Below are 18,374 nucleotides of genomic sequence, written 5' to 3' on the forward strand. Positions count from 1 at the left end.
TATATCAAGCGAGAGATGTGCATAAATAAGTCAAGAGAGCAATGTTTAAACATCCAAACAATCCAAACGGCTTCCAGGACAGTATAATCCCACGGTTATCCAAAGTTCAAAAGCTATCAAATATTCCATGCTGAATTATGGTACCAGAGAATCTGGGATCCTGTCTTGGTAAAATAAGCGCTCAAGAACATGTTATGGTCCCGATCCCATCACTGTAAATGCTAACATCTCACCAACCAAAGGCATCTTCCATTTTATTGACTGAAAAAGATTTTTCGATTCTTGGAGATGTCACAATGCTGCAGTGACACAGCACTGGAATCAACCAAAGGGAGTGCTTGGAGGGGGAGGACCTATAAACAGCTCTCTGTCTGTATTGGTTTCATTAATGATGATGAGTACCTGGTACATGGTTTACTTCATTTTGATACCTGTGAATAAAAGCTAGCTTAGTTCCAGGAGAAGCACTCTGGAAGAAACACCATTCAGACAGAAGGTTGCAGGTTTCAGTCCCAGACCAAGACTTGGGCAGGTCACAAGAGCTCAAGAAATAGGAGCAGGAGTCGACCATATGGCCCATCAAGCCTGCTCCACCATTCAATACGGTCATGACTGATCTTCGATTTAAACCCCATATTCCCGCCTGCTCCCCATATCCCTTAATTCCCTGAGACCAAAAATCTGTCTATCCCAGCCTTAAATGTATTCAACGATGGAGCATCCACAACCCTCTGAGGTACAGAATTCCAAAGACTCGCAACATTTTGAGTGAAATAATTTCTCCTCATCTCAGTCCTAAATGATTGTAGTTGTAGTTATTGGAGGTCAGTCATCTCAGCTCCAGGGCATCACTGCAGGAGTTTAGGGTAGCGTCCTAGACCCAACCATCTTCAGCTGCTTCATCAATGACCTTCCTTTCATCATAAGGTCAGAAGTAGGAATGTTCGCTGATGATCGCACAATGTTCAGCACCATTCGCGACTCCTCAGATACTGAAGCAGTCCATGCCCAAATACATCAAGACCAATATCCAGGCTTGGGCTGACAAGTGGCAAGTAACATTCGCGCCACACAAGTACCAGGCAATGACCATCTCCAACAAGAGAAAATCTAACCATCGTCCCTTGACATGCAATGGCATTACCGTCGCTGAATCCCCCACTATCAACATCCTGGGGGTCACCAGTGACCAGAAACTGAACTGGACTAGCCATAGAAATACTCTGGCTACAAGAGCAGGTCAAAGGCTAGGAATCCTTTGGCAAGTAACTCACCTCCTAACTCCCCAAAGCCTGTCCACAATCTACAAGGCACAAGTCAGGAGTGTGATGGAATAGCCTCCCCTTGCCTGGATGAGTGCAGCTCCAACAACACAAGAAGGTTGACACCATTCAGGACAAAGCAGCCACTTGATTGGCACCCTATCCACAAACATTCATTCCCTCCACAACCAATGCACAGTGGCAGCAGTGTGTGTACCATCTACAAGTTGCACTGCAGGAACTCACCAAGGCTCCTTAGACAGCACCTTCCAAACCCACAACCACTACCATCTAGAAGGACAAGGGCAGCAGACACATGGCAACACTTATGAAGCAGCAGATGACGTGTCCCAGGCGGATCAAATCCATGAGGGAAACTTGATCACATGGTCACAACGATTTAGCAATTTGTATTTTATTTTGAGATGCGTGCCCTGAATTCGGTTTAACAAGTCCACAAAGACTGGAAATTTTTTAGGAAACTAAATTAAACATTTATTAACAAAAGAAAACATTTCAAGTACATACGCAGGTCTACAAATTACTATAATAACTTCTAAAACCCCTAATTAATCTGGCTTCCAGTTATAACCCCACAGTAAGCAAAAAATTAGATTTTAAATAGATTCCAGCCAGTTAACACAATACTCTGGACAGTAAAATTCAAAGTGGCTTTTCCCAGCTTCAGTTTCTGTAGACAGCAGCTTAATGCACAAATACTGGAAGCTTTATCATACTTCTAGGAGACCTTGCAATGCCTTTCTCTCTGACACATAGCCTCTTCTCCTTTGTACATGTTTCTCCCTTTTAATGCAAATTCAATTGTTCCCATATGTCTTTGGAACATTACTTTTCTCATAATATAAATCTATTCACGGTGCTAATATTGTCAGTAACCTTTGGGAAAAATAATTATTATACTTTCCTGACACCACCACCTGGAAGTTCCGCTCCAAGCCACTCACCATCCTGACTTGGAAATTATATCGCCGTTCCTTCACTGTTGCTGGATCAAAATCTTGGAACTCCCCCCTCCTCCCCCCCAAACAGCACTGTGGGTGCACCTATGCCACATGGACTTCAGCGGTTCAAGAAGGCATCTCACCGCCATCTTCTCAAGGGCAATTAGGGATGAGAAATAAATGCTGGACTAGCCAGTGAAGCCCACATCCCTTGAATGTATAAAAAAACTCAGCCTCTCACCATAGGACAACCCAGGCACCAATCTAGTGAACCTTCACAGTACCGCCTCCAATGCAAGTATATCCTTTCTTAAATGTGGAAACTAAAACTGCACAAAGTATTCTAGATGAGGTGTCACCAAAACCTTGGACAACTGTAGCAAGACTTCTTTATCCTTGTACTCCAATCCCCTTGCAATAAAGGTCAACTGCATTTGCCTTCCTAATTGCTTGCTGCACCTGCATGTTAGCCTTTTGTGCTCCAATGTACCAGCACAGCCAAGTCTCTTTGAACATAAACATTTACAAGTTTCTCACCTTTTAAAAAAATATTCTGCCTTTCTATTCTTATGACCAATGTGAATAACTTCACACTCTGCCTCTTGATCCAAGTCATTTCAGTGATAGTGTGGTAGTGAGGAGGTGCTGGGCTGTTAGAAGGGCCATTCTGCGAACCAGACATTAAGCTGTGGCTCTGCCTTATCTGTTTAGGCAGGGGGTTAAGATTCCAGAGCTCTTACGTGAAGTGGAGTCTGGAACATGTGTCCTGGCCAACACTGCTCCCTCCAACTACCAGCGACAGGCGAACTTGGTCACACTTAGTCATCGGTTGCCATTTCAGAGTATCTGGACTCGAATTTTCCGAAGAGTCACCAATAACCCAGACATGGCTCAAGCGGGTAAATTAATGCCCGTGGACAGTTCTAAAGTTTCGACATTGTGTACTATTTATTTTTGCACACTTGTTTTTAAATGTGTAAAGACCAGTTTTAGCTTGAAATGGAAGTAATGGAAGTGCAGTGAGTTTCACAAAGGCTCAGAGAGGGTAAAAAAAAAGAGACCATGGGAAAATTAAAGGGAAATTAGATTTTTTTTAATTCATTCACGGGGGCGTGGGCTTCACTGGCTGGGCCAGTATTTATTGCCCACCCCTAGTTGCCCTTGAGGTGGTGGTGGTGGTGGTGAGCTGCCTTTTTGAATAGGTTGATAGGTCTTAACTAGGTTGATTAGAAGGTAAACTAGAAATGAGTGTAGTGCATATGGTAAGCATCCCAAAGAATTATCCCCAATACCATAATGTGGAACTGGGGAAAACTTTAGATTGCCATAGATGATGAAACCAGGGATGGCAAAAGCATAGCATATCACTGTTTCTCTTCCTTGTCCAAGGCACCTCAAATCTCAATAGATAATGCCTAATTCATGTTATCCTATTATATACCCCACTGGCTATTTAATGTGTATATGTATCCTGTGTGAAGAAAGCAACTCAGAATACTCTTAAAGGCTTGGCAGGAACTCCATCTAGTGGCCATACCAAGAGTTTGCAAAGCAGTTTGATATCCAGCTTACAGAATTGTTAGAGTGCAAAAGGAGGCCATTCAACCCATCTTGTCTGCACTGGTTCTCTGAATGAGCAATTCACTTAATGCCATTCTCCTACTTCCTCCCCATAACCTTGTACATTTGTCCTTTTCAGATAACAGTCTTATTCCCTTTTGAATGCTTCAATGGAACCTGCCTTCACCCCAGTCTCTGGCAGCGCATTCCAAACCTTAACCACTCTTCAAAAAGAAGCCATGTGGTGTGGCATAAGTTCTAAATCTTCCCCCCATCCCCCCCTCCCACCTAACAGACCATTATTCCACTTTTCAAAATATTAAATAAATTAATGTTTTCACTATAAACTGATTTGATTAGTTGGTCCCCTCACGACAGGATTTGCGTGCTGAATATATACCAGTTGTCACAAATTTCATGGCAAAAACCTGAAGAGATCTGAAACAGACTGTATGATACTGCATCAGTCAAAACCAGAACTGGCCCAGTCTCAAAAACTCATCAGCGTGTCTAAATGTAGCAAAACCAGGCTACTTATCAGCACAAGATTGTCCAATAGCAGATATCAATCATGAAAAATCGGAAGAAACTTGGGCTGCTCAACCTTCAAAGGAAACTACATAACAGACATAGAAGGTGATAAACCGTAGAAAAAGGCAACCTTGCATCACATGAAATAGAAACTAATTACTAAGAAAGAGCATTGAGCAGAAAAGGCACATTCAGGACTTCTATTCAATTTTTTTCTATAAAGATCAGCATGTAGAATGGACCCAGGTAGGTAAGGAGAGGCAAATACTCTGAAGCCATGCAACAACAGAAAGAAACTATCGAGCAGGTCTAACAGTGAGGTGGGTCTGCAGTTATGTGAGCTAAACGGTTCTTCCTCACCCTGGTTTACCTTGTGGGAAGGTGGTGGTGTAATGTAATGTCACCGGACTAGCAATCCACAAGCTATGACCTTTAGGGCTCAGCCAGGTTGGTCAGACTGGGTGACCGCTTTGCGGAACACCTTTGGTCTGTCCACAAGCATGACCCAGACCTCCCTGTCGCTTGCCATTTCAACACTCCACCCTGCTCTCATGCCCACATGTCCGTCCTTGGCCTGCTGCATTGTTCCAGTGAAGTTCAACGCAAACTGGAGGAACAGCACCTCATCTTCCGACTAGGCACTTTACAGCCTTCCGGACTGAATATTGAGTTCAATAACTTCAGATCGTGAACTCTCTCCTCCGTCCCCACCCCCTTTCTGATCCCCCTTTTTCCAATAATTTATAATTTTTAATATATTTTTCCTTTCCCACGTATTTCCATTATTTTAACATGTATTTCCATCCATTATTTCATCTCCACCTTTTAGCCTATTTCGATCCCTTCCACCCCACCCCCGCTAGGGCTGTCACTTGCTCGTCCTGCTTTCTACCCTTAATGTCACCATTATCACATTCCTTAGTTAATATCACCGCCATCAACACCTCTTTGTCCTTTTGTCTATGACATCTTTGGCAATCTCTTCTTTGCCTCCACCTATCACTGGCCCTCTATCCAGCTCTACCTGTCCCACCCCCCCTTAAACCAGCTTATATTTCACCTCATTTCTATATTTCCTCAGTTCTGATGAAGAGTCAGACGGACTCGAAACATTAACTGTGTTCCTCTCCGCAGATGCTGTCAGACCTGCTGAGTTTTTCCAGGTATTTTTATTTTTGGTCAGTAGTGGTGCTACCAAGCCACACTTGGTAATGAAAATTGAAGTCCTCCAGCCAGAGTGAATGTTCTGGGGACATGGGTTCAAACCCACCACGGCAGCTGGTGGAATTTAAATTCAATTAAAAAACCTGGAATTAAAATCTAATAGTGACCACAAAACCATTGTCAATTGGCGTAAAAACCCACCTGGTTCACTAACGCGCTTTAGGGAAGGAAATCTGCTGTCCTTACCTGGTCTGGCCTACATGTGACCCCAGACACACAGCAATGTGATTGACTCTTAAATGTCCCCTGAAATGGCCTAGCAAACCACTCGGTTGTATGTCAAACCGCTATGAAGACAACATTCCAGCAATAGCACCGAAGAATTGTGCTCCAGAACTTGCCACGCCCCTAGCCAAGCTGTTCCATTACAGCTTCAACACTGGTTTCTATCTGGCAATGTGGAAAATTGCCCAGGTATGTCCTGTCCACAAAAAGCAGGACAAATCCAACCATTTACCGACCCATCAGTCTACTCTCGATTATCAGCAAAATGATGGATGTCATCGGCAGTGCTATCAAGCAGCACTTACTCTGCAATAACCTGCTCACTGACACCTAATTTGGGTTCTGCCAGGGCCACTCAGCTCCTGACCTCATTACCGCCTTAGTCCAAACAAGAACAAATGTGCCTCACGTTTCAGCATCCCCATAACCAAAACATGAATTTCACTGAATTGACTCATCAATCATCTATCTTAATAAAAAAAGAAAATTGATTCCACAGATAAGCGATTTGGAATCCACAGCAAGGTCTTCACTGCTTTACCATAAGTACTGGTAATTCTTCACTGTAGCAGCACATCTTCCTAACCTGGTCGCAATGTGAGCACATTTGTACGTTTGGCTAATCTCCAATGTAGACAGATCTAATCAAATACTTTTACTGATGCAGTCAGTGGGGGAAGGTGGCAGCGTAGTGGTATCGTCACTGGACTAATAATTCAGAGACCCAGGGTAATGCTCTGGGAACCCGGGTTTGAATCCCACCACGACAGATGATGGGACTTGAATTCAATAAAAAAAATCTGGAATTAAAAGTCTGATGATGTCGATTGTCGTAAGAACCCATCCAGTTCACTAATGTCCTTTAAAGAAGGAAATGGCCTAGCAAGGGATTCAGCTGTCACCACCACCTTCTCAAGGGGAATTAGAGATGGGTAATAAATGCTGGCCTAGCCAGCAACACCCACATCCCATGAATGAATAAAAAGTAGTGAATGCCCACATTTTTACAAAGATTAAAAAAGGGGCAATATAATTTAAGTTTTATTTGGTTTCATCAGCTGCAATACACTTTACAGCAAAAATGTACTGTTACGTGGGCCAACATTTTATAAACATCCACAGAATTACCTGGAAAAACTCAGCAGGTCTGGCAGCATCGGTGGAGAAGAAAACAGTTGACGTTTCGAGTCCTCACGACCCTTCGGCAGAACTGAAGTATAGTTAGGAGAGAGGTGAAATATAAGCTGGTCTAAGGTGGGGGGCGGGGGGAGAGAAGTTGAGGGTGGGGTGGTTGTGGGGATAAGCAAGCAGTGATAGGAGCAGATAATCAAAAGATGTCACAGACATAGCTTTTTGTTTTTATTTTATAAACATCTACTCACTGCACAAAATGAACCAAAGCATGGAATGATCAACACAGGAAGCCATTCAGCCTATCATGTCTTTGCAAACCCACATTCAAACCATGTAATATTACTCACAATACCTTCTTCTAAAAGGACCACCATAAGCTGTTTAAGAGCATATTTCCATTAAGTTGCCTGAGTTATTGTGTAAATATTAAGTGGCATATTAACTGGGCTCACTGGACACAATGGTAACATGAGTCAGCGCCTTAACAGCGCAGTGAGGTGTAGAGAAATTGCATGTTTAATTCTGATAACGTTGCACCATTGCTGACCTCCACTGCTATAGGGCAAACACGCCATGCCAGTGAGTCAGCCACAAATAGTTATCCCTTCTACAGCTAGAGCATGGCGTAGCAAGATTAAAAATAAGGGAACAGAAGTGTTCAGCATGGACCCTCAGAAGAAGCAGCATGTACTGATGAATCACAAGACAGTGTGCGCGCACACAGGCTTCTGAAGTCCGAGGTTCAGATCCTCAGTCAAGTCCAATACAACCTTTTTACAGCATCATAGACCCTCCGTTACATCACACTGCTCTTAAAGCAGAATTCAAAACTTATATTTTTAAATACAAAAGTTTATAATTTAATAGTCAGCTTATAAATTAAGTACAATTGCAACTATTAATCGCAGTTGCACATGGTGAGATCGCTTGTGCCAGCTTAAAGACTGTTAATAAAGTTACAAACAAGATTTGCTGAAATAAGAGACAAGTCTATTCTCAAACTGATTTACACTTGAGATTCTATTGTTATACAATACTGATCAAAAGACATCAAGTTCAATATCACACTTCTGCTCCACCATCGCCGAAAGATTGACAGTACATATACTGAGCACCCGAAGTTAAAAAAAATTCCATTTTACACACAGGACAGTGAATGTCACATCTCTTACGACAGCACAGCGTTGTGCAGCAAAAGGTGAAGCTGTGGAAACTTAACCAGGAGTAGCCAGGGACGATGTTTAGAGGCAGTGGAGAAAGTGCAGATTTACTAGGAAGATCCCAGAACTGAAGTTATACCCAGCAGGAAAGACCGGACAGGCTCTTTCCTCGATTAAAGAAGGTTGAAGGGGCGTCTAAGGAGAGGTCATTAATCTTATGGAAGTGTCTGATAGAACAAACTGAGAGATGATGTTTCGACTAGTGGGCGAGATCCGAATTAGGGGCCAGAAATACAAGACAGTCACCAATAAACTCAATAGGAAATTTCTTTATCCATAGAATGGTTAGAGAATGTGGAAAGCACTATCACTAGCCGCAGCCAGAGGCATTTAAGGGGAAACTAGATGAACACAAGGGAGAGACGTATAGGAGGATACATTAGTGAGTTAAAGGGTGGGAAGAGGGTCACGTGAAGCATAAACACCAGTTCATGCTTTGACTATTATTACAAACTAGACTCCTATCTAACTCTCCGCGTTGGGGACATCACTGTCACTGCCTGCCCACTAATGCAGCAGACAGATTAAATGAAATTGCCAAAGTTGTGGAGCTCCTTTAAAAGGTTGGCAAGTGTAGACACCTGACCTATTGGCTTTCTAGGACATCAAAAGCATCTAACGTTTATGTGCATTTCTGGCAGGACTCAGGAGCTTCAAAGACCCAGTGAGGAAACAGTGTCCTAAGGTCAGAGAGCAGACAGAACACAACCCTCATGGATTCAAAGAGGTAGAGGATTCTAGCAATGACAAAGACTTGCAATCAAGTGCCAAGCAGGGCACAAGTTACCAAGCAATGTTAAAAACCACAGCTGTGCCAGAACAGGGAGGGAGAAAAATCAATACCAGCAAACAGGGAGAAGGTGATTAGAAATACAAGTGCCGCCAGCGTTTCTCAGGGTAACTGAATATTTAGTGAGGGGAAATAATTTGCTTTATCTAGTCAAAGATATGGATCTGAAAATCACCGATTAGCAACTCATGTACTATAACCTGATTTTCAGAATGCCATGGTAGATCCCATTAATGCAGAAAAGGCCTCTGTTAGAACTGATTCAGTACAGACGCTGAGCTTACATTCTGAATGTTTAACTGTAACCAATGGCAGTCGCCAACAGAATGTGTAAACCTACACTTTAATATTTACAAGATAAAGATCACTTTAGTTTTCATATGCGACCACATTTCAGACTTTTGCAGATGGTCTGAATGCTTTCATTCATGTTACTGCTAGGTTTCTATTTTTGTATACACCAAGTTCATTTTCTAAAGAAAAAACTTGCACCAGTCACCAGCATCACTAATGTGAGAATTTGTGAACTGTCACAAGGAAATCCATTTGGATAAGAATTAATATACTATTTAATAAGTACTTTTCTTAATTTACCTATACAATCATTGTTAACTACCACCTGCTGCTGCACAAGATTTTGAGGTTCTGCCCACGGAAGATGTGGATTTATGGCTTGTGGACCCTTCCTCATTTCATTCTTATGCTCTTGTTGGAATGGGTCCAGGTAGTTTTGTCCTAGCAGTAGAGGAGGAGCAACCATTTAAATAATGAAAATTCAATTCAACAAGCTTTTTTTTTTAAAGCAGTTTTCACAACAAAGGTTAGCCATTGTCCTGAAGCAGTGGCTTAGGGTCCAAAACCTCTTAGCTCAACCACTTGCCTATACATACAGGTTGGAGAAAAAAAAGACTGCCACAACACAGCCATTGTTCAATCTTTGTAGATTGGTCACTGCAGAGCCCACCAATAATCTCATCAGCAAATGAAAGTTCATCAGTTCTCTAGTTCTTATGTCAATGGCTTGTGCTTCTTCTATCCATAGGTGAACGTACATCATTTGTGTCATTGTCAAATCTGTAGGAGTCATCGTTTCTCTAATTTCTTAAACTTGGCTTCTGTAATTAGAATGGAACAAGGCAGTTAGAATCTTCAAGAAGAGGAATACTACACAGAACAGGCTTCAATAAGGATTTGCTTTATCAGTCATATAGGTCTGCAAATATCTTTGCTCGCAAGAGCTTGGCAAGGTTTGCCTGCATGGCATTGTATATTAGTTTCACAGAACAGATAAAGGCCACACCTGACCACCAAAAGGAGCAATGGTACCCAAGGTAAGAAACATGGAATTTTTCAATACAAGCCTTGGGATATGTCCTGTATTTCTCTTCATTCGCCCTAAGCAACTTGTACAGTATATATATTACTCTCAGTGTTGCGCCATCTCACAGTATGTCCTATAACTATGTTTGAAGCACTACAGCTTACAAATAGGCAGCCATTTTAAACACAGGGACATCCAGAATTGAGGTCATAAACTCAACAGTCTGGAATTCCAAGCCATAGCTTCAGGTTTGGAAACAGGAGTCTACTAATTGAGCCCCTAAGAATTAGGAGTTTTATATGAGTTGATGCATGTGTAGCTCAAAAAAGATTTATAAAATATAATCCCAATAAATACACAATTTTGGTTTTAATACTTTCCCCAAAGTAACCCGAGAGTGCTTGCAGAAATAGCAAAGATTGCAAGCAAAGAGCATAAATTACCACCTAGCTTTTTGGAGTATGCATCCAGTCTGTAGGCTGCTTGTTCCAGTGCTGTGACTTGCTCCTCAATCTGATTAATCTGATCAAGGTATGGCTGCAGACTGGCATCTAAAAGATAAACACCATGTAGATTTCAAATCAACCACTCAGGGCTACACAAGACATCTAAAATATCAAATAATCTGCAGAAAACTGGTTCTACGTCTGTAAAGAGGGGGTAGGGCACAAATGCATTTTGTTAGAGACAAACTAAATTACCAGCAAAAGTTTAAAGTACGATTGCTTAAAGAGAACATGCCCAATCGTAGCAGTCCAAATGGCTTCACTATACTGATCACAAATGTTTTCTCTGTCTGCTGCTTTTGCCTAGTCACACGCATTGTATTCAACAAAAAAAATATCTGCTGCATGGCCTATGCTATTCCAAATTTGAACACAATCTTCTCTGCTGGGCACCATTACTGAAAACTGCCCACATCAGCATCACCCATGATAGAGTCCTTTAGCACCATCAGTGTAAAACAGAAACCTCAGGTGGTTTGTAAGTTGCTCAACTACATGCCTTCAGACTGTTTTAAGTCTACTGTCACTTGGAGAAGAAAACAAAAATGAGGCTTCCAAGTCCTGGATTAGTTTCTCTCCCAACAGCCTGCTTGAAAGATTAGAAACTATTGTGCAGAATCCCACCACTCAAACACAGTGGTACATGACCAGTGCACTCTAGCTCTTGGATTTGATCTTATGATAGCTGAATGCCACATAATGCCTCAAGCCAATCGTAACTCGATGGCTTATTTGTCATTATAGCTTTTGTCCCAACATCAAGCAATGACTCCAATTTAGGAGCAAAAAGGATCTCATTTGCACTGGTTGGACTCATGCCTAGCACAAAGGAAGACGCGCGTGCTTGTTGGAAGGCATATCTTTAGCCCCTGGACATTATTGCAGGAGTTTCTCAACACAACGATGTAGGCCTAACCATTTCCATGACCTTCCCTCCAATATAAAGGCCAGATTGGGGATGTTCACTGATGATTGCGCACTGTTCTGCTCCATTCACAACTCCTCAGATAATGATCCAGCCCATGCCTGCATGCAGCAAGACCTGGACAACATTCAGGTTAGGGATGATGTGCGGTGCGAACGTTATTTGCCATATAAGTGCCAGCAATAAACATCTCCAACAAGGGAACACCTAACCAACTCCCATGACATTCCACGGCTTTACCATCAACCTGAAATTTAACTAGAAACTTAACCAAATAAATGCTATTACTACAAGGAGCAGGTTCAGAGGTTGGGAATTCTGCAAGCATCTTGTCTCCTGATTCCCCAAGGACTGTCCGATATCTACAAGGCACAAGTAAGGAGTGTGATGGAATATTCTCCACTTGCCTGGATAAGTACAGCTTCAACAACACAAGCTGAACATCATTCAGGACAAAGAAGCCCAATTGACTGGCACCCCCTCCACCACTGGCACAGTGACAGCAGTGTGTACCATCACAAGATACACTACAGCAACTCATCAAGGCTCCTCTGACAGCACATTCCAAACCTGCAATCTCTACCACCTTGAAGGACAAGGGCAGCACTTGCATGGAAACACCACTACCTGCAAGTTCCCCTCCAAGCCACACTTGGAACTACATCACCATTCCTTCATTGTCGCTGGACCAAAATCCTGTAACTCTCTCCCAGCAACACTGTGGATGTACCTACATTACATGGACTGCAGTGTTGAAGGCAGCTCAACACCACCTTCAAGGACAACTAGGAATAGACGATGAATGCCACCCTAGCCTAGACAATGATGCTCACATCCTGTGAATAAAAAAAATTAAACCACTTATTGCAAACAAAAACTTCATTTTATGGCATATTTGATGGCAAATATAACTATCCAATTCTACTTAAGCTTATCTCCAGAACAATGCTGCTACTATAGTTTATAAATTCAGCATAAAAGTAAAATACTGCAGATGCTGGAAATCTGAAATAAAAACAGAAAATGCTGGAAAAACTCAGCAGGTCTGACAGCATCTGTGGAGAGAGAAACTGAATTAACATTGAGTTTCAGAGCTTTGAAGAGTCAGACGGACTCGAAATGTTACCTCTGTTTCTCTCTCCACAGATACTGTCAGGCCTGCTGAGTTTTTTCTAGCTTTTTCTGTATTTATTATAAACTCAGCGTGCTGTTTAGCAATTTTTCTACCTCCACTGGAGCTTTACCTACAAGTTATGACCACTGCCTGAAGCACTGGATTTCTATGCCACTAAATTCAAAAACGCTCAGATTGGCAATTGTGATCCTCACTCATCTTGAGAAAGTTACTTTGTGCAGGGAAACCCCAACATTTTTGTTCCAAGAGTTGCTCCTAGCATCCATTGCATTTGAAGAAATCCAGCCAACTCTTGCAGTATAACTTGACAACTGTCAAGAAAAGGCATCAAGCAGCTCCTAGTCTGGAGAACTCTCAATAATTAACCTCTACTTAAGCCACAAGACTTATTTAGACAGCCCCTACAAAGGAATCTGAGCTTGTGGCCAAATGGTATTAGCAGCTAAACCTTACAACCCAAGCACCAGCTCATCCATGAGCAACTCCCATTAACTACTCACTTGTTGAAAATTGAGATGCCCAAATACTCACATTTCTGATTGAGATCTTTGAGGTTACGGTTAATATTAACAGCAATCTCCTTCATCTCCAGGTATTTAAGGCCGGTCAGTTTGTTCATGTTCTCCAAGAGTTTGTAATCTTCACAGGTAGCTAAGGCAGATAGAGATTAACACGCATCAGTAACTCAGTGATGAATTCTGTTTGTAATGTATAGCTCAGCAGTAAGTCTGTCAAAGACAGAAACAGGTACAAGTTTACTACTCCTTATTCAATAGGGACACGAGCAATGTCCAACTTCAAACTGCATGGCAACAATCAGCAAGTAGAAGATTGGTTTCCATGTGGTCTTGCAGCCTATTTGAGCTCATTCTTCAGATCGCCAACCATAGCATCTCTATTGTACATCACAGTATTGTCACTGGACTGGTAATCCAGAGACCCAGGGCAATGCTCTGGGGATCTGGGTTCAAATCCCACCATGGCAGATGGTGGAATTTGAATGTAATAAAAATCTGGAACTAAAAGTGATGATGACCATGAAACCATTGTCAATTGTTGTAAAGACCCATCTGGTTCACTCATGCCCTTCAGGGAAGGAAATCTGCCATCCATACCTGATCTGGCCTACATGCAACTCCAGACCCACAGCAATGTGGTTGACTCTCAAATGTACAAGGGCAATTAGGGATAGGCAATAAATGCTGGCCCCGGCATAGAGCATGGCTCTGCTGTTTGGTTGCTGCACAACCAATATCAAACTCACCTGTGAGCTCTCCTTGCAGGTAGACAGACATTTTGGTAAACATGTCTTTACACAGCTCATTGATGTCTGGTTCGGAAGGTTCCGTGGCTTCCTCTGCTGTTTCCACTCCAAAATCATCTATTGGCAAAGTAAAATTGTAACATTAATGACCGAATGAAAGGGATAACGATGGAACAGGAATAAGAGATCTAAATTGGGGGGAATTGGGGGAGGAGGGGAGACGAAGGAGGGGAGGGGGGGAGGAAGGAGGGGAGGGGGGGGGAGGAAGGAGGGGAGAGGAAGGGGGTAGGGGGAGGAGAGGGGGGATGGGGAGAGGGGGGATGGGGGGTAAGGGGGGATGGGGGGTAGGGGGTGATGGAGGGGTAGGGGGGGAGGGAGGAGGGAGGGGATGGGAGGGGAGGGGGAGGGGATGGGGGAGGGGATGGGGAGGGGGAGGGGTGGGGGAGGGGTGGGGATGGGGGGGTTGACTCTCCTCAGCGCATCCCCAGCCTCCCGGTCCTGCTCACCCGTCCTCCTCGCTCCTCCGACCGCCTCCTCCTCGCTGCTCCCAGCTCCGGAGTCGGTTGCTCTGCCAGGCGGGCCCGCTTCCTCCCCCTGTCCCTCCGCTGCTGCTGCTGCCGCCGCCATCTTCCCTCCCCCCACCCCACACACTCACGTGACCTCTGACCAATCAGCCACGTCGGACCAGCGACGTCGCTTCCGCCCGACCAATCAGGCGGCGGCGGCTGCTGCGTCGGCACGTGACATCCCGCCCCCGCCGGTGCATGTGGCACGTGACAGAGACCCAGCCAAGCCCTTCAATCAGACCAAGGCTGATCTGCTGCCCCTTCCCCCTGCGACCACAACACAGAACAAGGAGCTGCTGGAAACCGCAGGAGCAGAAGGAACAGGCTAATCTAACACTCCGGGTCTTGGCAACCTTCTGCCGAAGCTAGACCGCCTTTGCAAGGATCAGTTCCACAGGATTGTCACATTACAACATGTTACAGCCACAAGTTCCATTCCCTTGTGATTAAAGCAAAAAAGGGCAAATAAAAATTGTGAAATGCTGGAAGAATGCAACACGAAGCACATCAATGCTGGTATCAGCTGCTTAGTTGGAGTTCCCTGTGCTATTTCCAACAGATTCTGCTTTTATGTCATTCTATAATATCCCAAAGAGAAGTTGCACTTGAGTTCCAAGGGTTTTTTTTAAAAAAACTTAAAATCTCTTGCAAACTGCAAGTGAATTTACTTTATAACAGACACAGTTCCCCATCCACCCAATCTCATGCCTATCTTCAATGCCAACTTGGGTACAACAGCAGTCATAGCAAACACAGAAAATGCTGGAAAGACTCAGCAAGTCTGACAGCGTTTAGTTCACTGCCACGTATCTTCCAGTAATGTCAACCCGAACTTGAAGTACTGCTCTTCTCTCGGACAGGCATATGCTGTCAGACCTGCTGAGTTTTTCCAGCATTTTCTGTGTTTGCTATGACTGCAGTTGTTTGTTTCAGATTTTCAGCATCCGCAGTATTTTGCTTTTATCTTGGCAGTCATAGCAATACTTTTCAGGGTTGCCATTTAATGAGTTTCGGCAGCAGTTTATTCCAGCACTGCTATCAACATTGAAAAACTGGTTTCGTTACATTCTTCAGGATACAGCGCTCTTACAAATTTTATGCATTCCATCTCAATCTTTGTTTGAAGTGTTGGTCAAGTAATTTGACATTTGTTAAGTACATGAAGGCAAAATGAATAGGACGTGTTTCTCAGACAAAATAAGTGGCAGTAAATTCATGAGCATAGATTATCAGCCAAATGATTTGACTGTGCCATAAAATTCTATACCGAGCCCCAGTCATTAATTTAAAAGCAAAATACTGCGGATGCTGGAAATCTGAAGTAAAAACCTGCTGGATATACTCAGGTAGGGCAGCATCCATGGAGAGAGAAACAGGGTTAAAGTTTTGAGTTAAATGTGACTCTTTCCCCAGAACCCAGTTCTGAAGAAGTCATATTCAACTGGAAATATTAACCGTTACTCTCCCCACAGATGCTGCCAGACCTGAGTACTTCCAGTCACTAATTGGGGAAGATGTGAATTAATTCACTTATTTTTTGATTAATTCTGAACAATTTGCCTATAAAGTGACATGTAAAGGATGACAAAAGGCCATCTCTCCATGGTCTCACCCTTCTGTATCTCTGACCTTTACCAACACAACCTTTTGACTCAAGCTGTAAGACCGCTATCACTATGATAAGTGACAGTATCTAGGTAGACATTTACCTGGAGTCATTGATCCTGGTAGCCTTGATCTCTGGATTGGTTTGTTTTCTGTATTTTTCTCTTGACCATCTTCCAAGCTCTGGTGCTGAAGTCACTTCTCTATTCCCTTCACGTTTCTAATGTATAATGTATTTTAATGTCTTTATATAAAAAAACTCATCTCCTTGGCCCTCGTCCTGTTTACATGCAGCCCATTTTTTCTGTACCACTGTTTACCCATGTTATTTGTAATATAAAAGCATTTCCTTAACTAATTCAGTTCCTTTAATTCTATTTGTTAAATCATTTCGCAACATCCTGAGAATGCGATAAGGAACAACATACATGTAGTTTCCCCTTAAGAACTCGAGAATTCTATTAAAGCATGGTGATAAACCGAGGACAATGGCTCCCAGTTTCTCTCCCTTCCGTTAGCAGAGGGGTCAATAACCAAGGGGAATAGATTTAACTGATGGAAGGGTTGGAAGAAGTGGAGAAGAAATATTGGCACCAAGAGGGTGGTGGGATCTGGAAAGAGTGAAAAAAAAAGCCTGAAAGAGTGCTAGAGGCAGAAACCCTCATTGCACTTTAAAAAATACTTGGATGTACACTTGAAGTGCTATTATCTGCAAAGCTATGAACCAAGAGCTGGAAAGTGGCATTAAGCAGGGTAGTTTTTTTGGGTCGGCTCAGACAGAACAGACCGATCGGCCTCCTTCAGTGCCATAAATTTCTCATTTCCAAGCAGTATATTTATGAATCTATGCAGGCAAACTAACCAAATCAACTAATTTTTCTGGAAAAGCTTCATCTCCATCCTGTTCCCAACAAACTCAAAATCAAACCTCACCACAAGAAGTGCACATACATATAGTAATCAAAACCCAAAACTTCTAAATTAAAACCTCAAATGAGAACAGTTAAAGACAGGTTATTGCAGTAAGCTCATCCTACGCTAAATATGCCACTCAGTTGTGAAAATATCCTCAATGCCATTAAATTATATTTAAACTATATTCCCCACACAGTAGATCTGTAAATTACAAGTAATTTTTTTCACACATTCATGGGGTGTGGGCATCGCTGGCTATGCCTGCATTTATTACCCATCCCTAACTGCCTTTAAGGTGATGGTCATGAGCTGCCTTCTTGAACTGCTGCAGTCCATGTGGTGTAGGTGCACCCAGTGTTGTTAGGGAGGGAGCTCCAGGATCTTGGCCCATGATGAAGAGAGCAGAAGATTTAAAATGAAACATGCAATGAACATGTACAAACGTTTTTATTTAATCACGCAGGAGGAGTTACAAATGGAAATATTTCACAGAGCTCATACAACAAAAAAAAACATTTTCCCCTTACATCTGCCACACTGATCCACGATGTGCTCACCAGCAGTAAAACTAAATGGTGGTACATTATATTAGTTTAAAAACTTCACACAAGAACTTTGTCCCCTTTACAAAAAAAAGTCACAGTCAAATATTACTTGCATTTTAAAAATTACAAAGGAAACGCAAAAAAGTCCACCAGATCCAACACTGCCCATAATGCAAAACAAAATCTGTGACAGGTCTCTTCACTTCTTAAAGGATTTCAAAAGATGTCTATTCCCTCTTGTTATAATAGCTTGTTGCCGCCTGGAAAACAGAAGGGACAACACAGCAAGGTTAAGCTTTTACCTCAGTTTTTATTCAAATAAAAGAGCACACACTAACCGTGTGAAGTACTGGGCTGGCCGAGACATGTTTATTCTATTTGTCAATATTTGTTTAGCAGATTTGAGGAGCAAAACTATGTTTTTGTTTGAATGGTAGTATCTTCAAGGAATTATCCAAGTCCTCCATGCTCTTGGGCCCAGCCTTCAGTTGTTAAGCCAACTGCATTTACAATACATAAACTATATTTCACACACGGCAGATGCTGTAATATACAAGTCCATTAACATTACAGACATGATTCACTCATCACTACTGTGCTATAGAAAGAAAAAAAGCAAGCATTATTTAGCAATTGGTAGTACATTATCAAATTACACACTATTAATAGAAAGCACAATGTGTA

At 42.6% G+C, this 18,374-nt stretch overlaps 2 protein-coding genes across 4 annotated transcripts in view; both read right to left on the bottom strand.

Annotated features, from left to right (window-relative positions):
• Positions 1 to 7,728: 7,728 nt before the first annotated feature.
• bloc1s2 (biogenesis of lysosomal organelles complex-1, subunit 2) lies at positions 7,729 to 14,706 on the bottom strand. Its single transcript, XM_078530941.1, has 5 exons — positions 14,566 to 14,706; positions 14,060 to 14,176; positions 13,327 to 13,446; positions 10,676 to 10,780; positions 7,729 to 10,023 (listed from the first exon to the last, which is right to left on the bottom strand). The coding sequence occupies exons 1-5, from the start codon at positions 14,684 to 14,686 to the stop codon at positions 9,992 to 9,994; spliced, it is 495 nt and encodes a 164-aa protein (XP_078387067.1). The 5' UTR covers positions 14,687 to 14,706; the 3' UTR covers positions 7,729 to 9,991.
• Positions 14,707 to 17,575: 2,869 nt separating this feature from the next.
• The window catches only part of LOC144668655 (heterogeneous nuclear ribonucleoprotein D-like), a 30,394-nt gene continuing 29,595 nt past the window's right edge, over positions 17,576 to 18,374 (bottom strand). For all 3 annotated transcript variants that reach the window (XR_013573528.1, XR_013573527.1, XM_078530939.1), the window contains one exon: positions 17,576 to 17,950. The gene's annotated coding sequence lies outside the window, so the exon portion shown is untranslated. The remainder of the gene's footprint in view (positions 17,951 to 18,374) is intronic.

Source organism: Cetorhinus maximus, chromosome 27, assembly GCF_964194155.1.
Source record: "Cetorhinus maximus chromosome 27, sCetMax3.hap1.1, whole genome shotgun sequence".
NCBI classification, from domain to species: Eukaryota; Metazoa; Chordata; class Chondrichthyes; order Lamniformes; family Cetorhinidae; genus Cetorhinus; species Cetorhinus maximus.

Excerpts from the sequence above, each read along its gene's own strand:
- bloc1s2 (XM_078530941.1), bottom strand. The coding sequence starts at position 14,686 with ATGGCGGCGGCAGCAGCAGCAGCGGAGGGACAGGGGGAGGAAGCGGGC. Across the intron at positions 13,447-14,059 it reads CCTGCAAGGAGAGCTCACAG|CTACCTGTGAAGATTACAAA; the intron begins GTGAGTTTGATA and ends TATCTGCCTTAG. Across the intron at positions 10,781-13,326 it reads CAAAGATCTCAATCAGAAAT|ATGCCAGTCTGCAGCCATAC; the intron begins GTGAGTATTTGG and ends TTTATCTTTTAG.